General features: G+C 59.1%; 1 protein-coding gene across 3 annotated transcripts in view; it reads left to right on the plus strand.

Moving 5' to 3' along the window:
* The window catches only part of INPP5A (inositol polyphosphate-5-phosphatase A), a 173,131-nt gene that overhangs the window by 71,011 nt on the left and 96,353 nt on the right, over positions 1-5,767 (plus strand). For all 3 annotated transcript variants that reach the window (XM_032423024.1, XM_032423025.1, XM_032423023.1), the window contains exon 4: positions 2,042-2,129. In XM_032423024.1, the coding sequence (XP_032278915.1) occupies positions 2,042-2,129 (88 nt within the window). The remainder of the gene's footprint in view (positions 1-2,041; positions 2,130-5,767) is intronic.

Here is a 5,767-nt window from a genome sequence, read left to right on the forward strand (position 1 = left end):
CCCTGTGTCCACATCCCCCCCCACATCCAGGTCTCTGCGTCCCCGCCCCGCGTCCCCTCGTCCCCACCCTGCATCCCCACCCTGCGTCCCCTTGTCCCCACGCTGTGTCCCCACCCCGCATCCATGTCCCCGCCCCACATCCAGGTCCCCGCGCCCCCACCCATGTCCCTGCGTCCCCACCCTATGTCCCGTGTCCCTACCCCACATCCCCTCATCCCCACCCTACGTCCCCTCGTCCCCACCCCGTGTCCACATCCCCGCCCCACATCCAGGTCCCCGAGTCCCTGCCCCGCATCCCCACCCCCCCCTCCCCGCGCCCCCGCCCTGTGTCCCCACCCCGCCCCCGCGTCCCTGCCCCACATCCAGGTCCCCGCGTCCCCGCGTCCCTGCCCTGTGTCCCCACCCCGTCCCTGCCCCACAAGTGCAGACATGTGGCTTCTGCCGTCCCCCTGCTGTCCTGGCGCTGCTGTCAGGTTCTTCTACCCACACCACATGGGACACACACTATTACTAGGTTTGCTCTAAAGTGTTAGCTTTTAAAAAGATGACAAAGTGAGAGAAGACGGCATATGTTCTGATCACTTTCTCTGTCGGTTCCCTCGTGGAGACACAGTTTCTGTCTAGTACCGTGTTCCTTCAGCCTGAGGCCTTTCTGTGGTGTTCATCTGCACGCAGTCACTGGTGACAAGTTCGCAGCTTTGCTTTGTCTGAAGAAAGTCTTTGTCTTCAGGTTGAAAGAGGTCTTGTCGTGAACGGAACTCGGGCTTGCCGGCATTTCTGCGTTCGTCCTTAAAGGACATCATTGCGCTGTCCTGTGTCGTGTGGTTTCTGACGGGGGCTGGGCCGTCGTCCTCGTCTCCATTTTCGGTGTATAATGTGTCTTTTCCCTGACTGTGGGATTTTGTCTTCCTGGCTGGTTTGCAGCAACTTGATTCTGTCATGTTTTAGTTTGATTTCCCTTGTTTGTCTTACGTGGGGTTCTAATTCTAATCAAATTTGGAAAAAGTTTGTCCGCTATTTCCTTAAATATTTTCCTCCTTCCCTTCTCTCGTCCTCCGAGCCCGGCTCCTGGGGTCGGTTGTGTGGCGTCAGCCAGGTCCCCTCGGCGCTTGCAGCTTGTGTTCCTCTAGCTTTGCTTCAGTTTGGGTAATTTCTGTCTCTGTGTCCTGTAGTCACTGATCTCGCTGGTCTGTTTCCTTAGGTTTTCACCTGCGTTTACGTCCACCCAGCTGGAGATGTTTGATTTGTGGTTTTAGTTTTTGCCTTTCCTCACATTTATGTTTTCCTTGAAATCTTTGATCATATTTACGATACCTGCTTCCAGGCACTTTTCGGCTAATTTTTGTCCTTCCTGACCCATCTCTGTTGACTGCTTTTTTGTAGATTGTGGGTCATATTTTGCTGCTTCTTGGCACGCCAAGTTAATTCTTACGTGGCGCCAGACGTAATGACTGTTAGGGTGGCGTTTCGTGTCTGAACCTTGTGTCCTGCCCCGGACGCGTCTGAGGTTGGTTCCTGTGGGCGGCGAAGCGCCGGACGGTCCATTTGACCCTCTTCCCTTCTTTTCCGTGTGCGTTTCAGTTTGCCTCTTAGAGCTGGAGCCCCTGCCCCGCTGCCACCGAGCTGGCAGGAGGGGCGGAGGGGGGCCCTCAGCCGTGGGGCCGGCGGGTAAGCGGGGAGGCCTCCCGCCGCCACTCTGGTGTGTCCACGGGGCTCTGGGGTCAGTGGCCACATTTCCAGCCACATTTGCTGAGATGATGGAGAGGCGCCCACTGAAGCTTTTCCTGGTCGTGAAAGGACACAGAACAGCCCGGGGGAGCCCCCTCACGGGTGTTCAGAGACCCTCCTTTGTGTCGTGTCCTCTGCGCCTGCTCATGATGCCCAGCCCCTCCCCGATGACGAGCAGCCCTCGCCTGCCCTGAGCACACAGGGGGTCTTAGTTTCTCGCCCCCACCGCTGGTCGGGGGCGTTGCGTAGCCTGGGCCTCGGAAGCAGCGTCCTCTGTGGCTTGTGCACTAAAGAATTCACTTTTCCCTTCCAGAGAGCTGCTGTCCAGTGACGCGATGAAGGAGTACAACCGGGCCCGCGTCTACCTGGACGAGAACTTCAAATCCCAGGAGCACTTCACGGTGAGTGTGCTTCCGTGTCCCGGGGTCAGCGCGGGCCGGCGGCGCGTCTGTGGGAGCTGCCCCCCGCTGACGAAGTGGCCGCTGAGGGCCCCTCTCTGGCAGAACACGCGGCCACGCCCAGGTTGGAATGTCAGTGGCACAGACGGGGTCCACGGGAGGGGGGCAGCAAGCAGGGGCCCGGGGCTGTGGCCTGTGGGCCGAGGAGGGTGAGCTGGGGGCTCCTGACAGAGATGAGGGGTTACACCCGTCCCTGGATCCACTCTGCGCCGTTCTTGGCGCCTGGTCCTGCTCGCAGGGTGCAGGCCGGTCCCTTTGTGAGCCCAGGCAGCCCTCCATGGCGGTCTGGCCTCCCCGGCAGGGAAGCGGCACAGAGACCTGCCCTTTCTCTGTAAGAGTCGTTGGTCTGGGGGACAGTGGACACCTGGAAAGGGGGCCCCGCTGGGGTGCGGCGGCTGTGGGAGGCACCGGTGACGAGGGCTGAGGCTTCTTGCAGGAACACGTGTGGTGGGTTTGGAGTAGCTGGTTGTTGGCTCAGAGGATATGGCCTCACGGTCCCCATCTTCGGGGAAGCCTCAGAGCTGCTCGGTTAGCTCGGTTAGCTCGGTGTTCTGTTCCGGAGCCCTTCCCCTGACGTCTGTTGTGTTGCCAGCAGCCTGGTGTGCAGCAGGGGCTCAGCCGTTGTGCGGGTCGGGGCTGCCTGGGAGCCAAGGGCGGGCAGGGCTGGGGCGCAGCACGTGGAGGTGGCCCTTTGCTTAGAAAGGTCAGTTCTCAGTCTTTAAATTTGGGGCATCTGTGCCAGTCCGGTGGTGTCTTCTGTGGCTGAGATGGTCATTGTCCTCGGGCACACGCACCCTCCAGCACACCCACTGGCCAGCGTGGCGGCCTCAGCTCACAGCCCCCACGCCCGCTGCCCCCCTGCCTCTGCCCACTGGCCGCCTGCTCTCCACCACCCTTGCCAGAAAAGCACCCTCGACCCTCCCACTTCCCTGCGCTGCGACCCGACCTTTGCTTCCGTCGGGACTTGTGCAGACGAGAAGCACGGTGGCTGGAATGAAAAACGCGCCAGTTGGGTGGACAGCGGCCAGACGCTGCAGAGGAAGAGGAGGGATAATCGAACGTGGGGCCCCAGCAGTGGGAACTACTCAGAATAAAACAGGATGTCCCTGCCCGGGCTGGCGCGTCCAGGGTGCGTGTACCTGGAACCCCGGGAGGACGGGAGACCGGAGGTGGGCAGATACCCAAAGAATAAAGGCTGAAATCTTTAAAAGTCTGATGAAACATGTGGGTGCATAGATCCAGTTACCGTCGCAAGTTTCCAGCCGAGGCTCATCCTCACGACTGCACTGCAGACAGGCTGTGACGCTCCGTCATCCCCCGCCATCCTCAGCCGCCAGTCTGCCACGAGAGCCCCCGCAGCCCATGGCGGCCATTGCTCACCACCTCCTCACGGAAGATGTCCTCGCGTCGGCACGGCCTCCTTTCAGTGGAAGACTCAGTATTTTAAAAGTAGAACGTGAAGGAGAACGTGCCCTGCCAGTGCACGTCGGGGCACTGGGAGCGTCTGCGTGGGGAGGGCGGCCTGTCGTGGGGATGAGGAGGCGCGTCCTCAGGAGGACGTCGCTGGGTGGGGAGTGTGCCGTGTCGGAACTCGAGCACGCGGATGAGACCGCTGGCGGCCAGGGGAACAGGTCAGTGGCAGCAGGGGCTTCGACGCGGCCTGTCCCTGACCGGCGCCACAGGGGGACCGAGGACCGCTGCCCACCGGTGTGACCCCTGCTGCTGGCGGGACAGCGACCGGAGAAGCAGCCACAGAAAAGGCTTGTTGCACACCGCAGGGCGTGGTCAGCCGCCGTGGGACCAGGCAGGGTGGCTGCCACCTTCTGCTAGGTTTCCTCAGAAACGTCTTTCAAAGTGAAGGTCAAGGAGACTTGGAAGAAGACTCTCGGCAGGCTCGCCATGAGCAGCCCCACGGGGGTTCGGGCCGTCCTGGGGGCCGCCTTTCCGAGGACCCTGCCTGTGCACAGGTCTGGCCACTGCCAGCCTGACTGTGGGGTCTCAGATCGTGTCCCCGTGGGATGCTCACATGCACGTGGACATCTGGCGTGAAGCCAAGACCACACACGTGTTCTCTGAGCACAAAGTAGGTGGATGAGAAGTAAACAGAAACAGTATCTGGAACCCTCCCAGATATTTGGAAATAAACAGCAAACTTGCAGATATCCCGGGAGTTAAGAGAATTTCACAGAGCAGATTGAAACATGGGTCTGACGACATGAAAGACAAATCGAACCTTCAGGATTTGCGAGATGCACCTAAAATGGTGCATAGAGGGGAATTTGTAGCATTAAATGCTTACATTGGAAAATTTTAGAAATAAGAGCAAAATAACCCAAAGCAGGCAGAAGAAAGGAAATAATAAAATAAGAGCGGAAATGTGTGTTGAAGAAAACAGGGCAGAGAAAACCCGTGAAGTCAGGCAGGTACCACAGCAGGTTAGTGCATCCGGTGAGCCTCACCCAGCAGGTCAGAGCCGCGGTGTTTGGGGAATGAGGCCGCGGCCGTGGAGGTCAGGAGGCCCCCCGGGCTGTGCAGGGGCCCGGCAGAAGCCAGCCCGTAGCCGCTTGGGGTGAGGGGGTTAGCAAGTCCTCAGCAGACGGGCCGGCGTGCTGCTGAGAGCAGCGGGGTCCTCCCGGAGAGGCCTGGTGCCTGCAGCCGTCTGTGTGTCTCTCTCACGCTCGCCTCTGGAAGTTTTCCATATTTTCTTGAAATGCTCACTGTCCCATTCTCCACCATCCGCTCTGTGTCACCGTCATCCCCTGCTCATACACCTGCATTTCTCTTCCGCAAAAGTGCTTGCTTGGCTAAGAAGAGAAGGGGCACAATGATGGCGGCCGTCGGACCCAGGAGCCGCTGTTTCGGTCTCCCCCACCCCGAGATTTATCTCAGAATGTCATTCTGCAGCTTGCAGTGGAAAACAAACACCTGGAAACAGGCACTCCCGTAACTCAGCAGTTTCTTTGAAGAAATTACTGTTCTTGCAGACAGTTGAATATAAGGGTGGTCCTCAAAAAGTACGTGATGGCAAAAATTGGGAATAATTTTAAACACCAGAGGGAGAGATTTTCACACAGCCCACACAGTCCCACACAGTGGGACAGCCATGTGGCAGATTGCCTGGCACAGGGTGTCTGGGGAGGGGGACCCGCCTGCACGCCCCCCAGGAGGAAGCGTGGAGGCTGGAGCCCACACTCTCACCCTTAGAGGATCTTGGCGTCCAGTTGGTGCGTTGAAGTACTGAACGGTAATGTTGCATCTAGTCTGTTTTTCAGCACACAGGTTTTCAAATTTAAAGCATCTGAGATCAGGTGCATCCAGGATCCATGGCATTTCAGTTAAAATTGGCAGCACTTTCTTCTCTTGGTCATAAATAAGAGATGGCACGTTCGCGGGAGACACGGCGTGGTGCTTGCTTCAAGCTTGAGACCGTGCTCGGGGGCAGCCCAACGCTGGGTGGGACTGACCCAGCACAAGGCGGCAGCGGACACGGGGACCCCAGGTTGGAGCCCCCGTGGCCGTGTCTGCTGTGGTGGGGGGGGAACCGCACGGTGTGGGAGCCCCCGCGGCTGTGTCTGCTGCGG

The sequence above is a fragment of the Phoca vitulina genome, unplaced genomic scaffold, assembly GCF_004348235.1.
Source record: "Phoca vitulina isolate PV1807 unplaced genomic scaffold, GSC_HSeal_1.0 scaffold28, whole genome shotgun sequence".
NCBI lineage: Eukaryota > Metazoa > Chordata > Mammalia > Carnivora > Phocidae > Phoca > Phoca vitulina.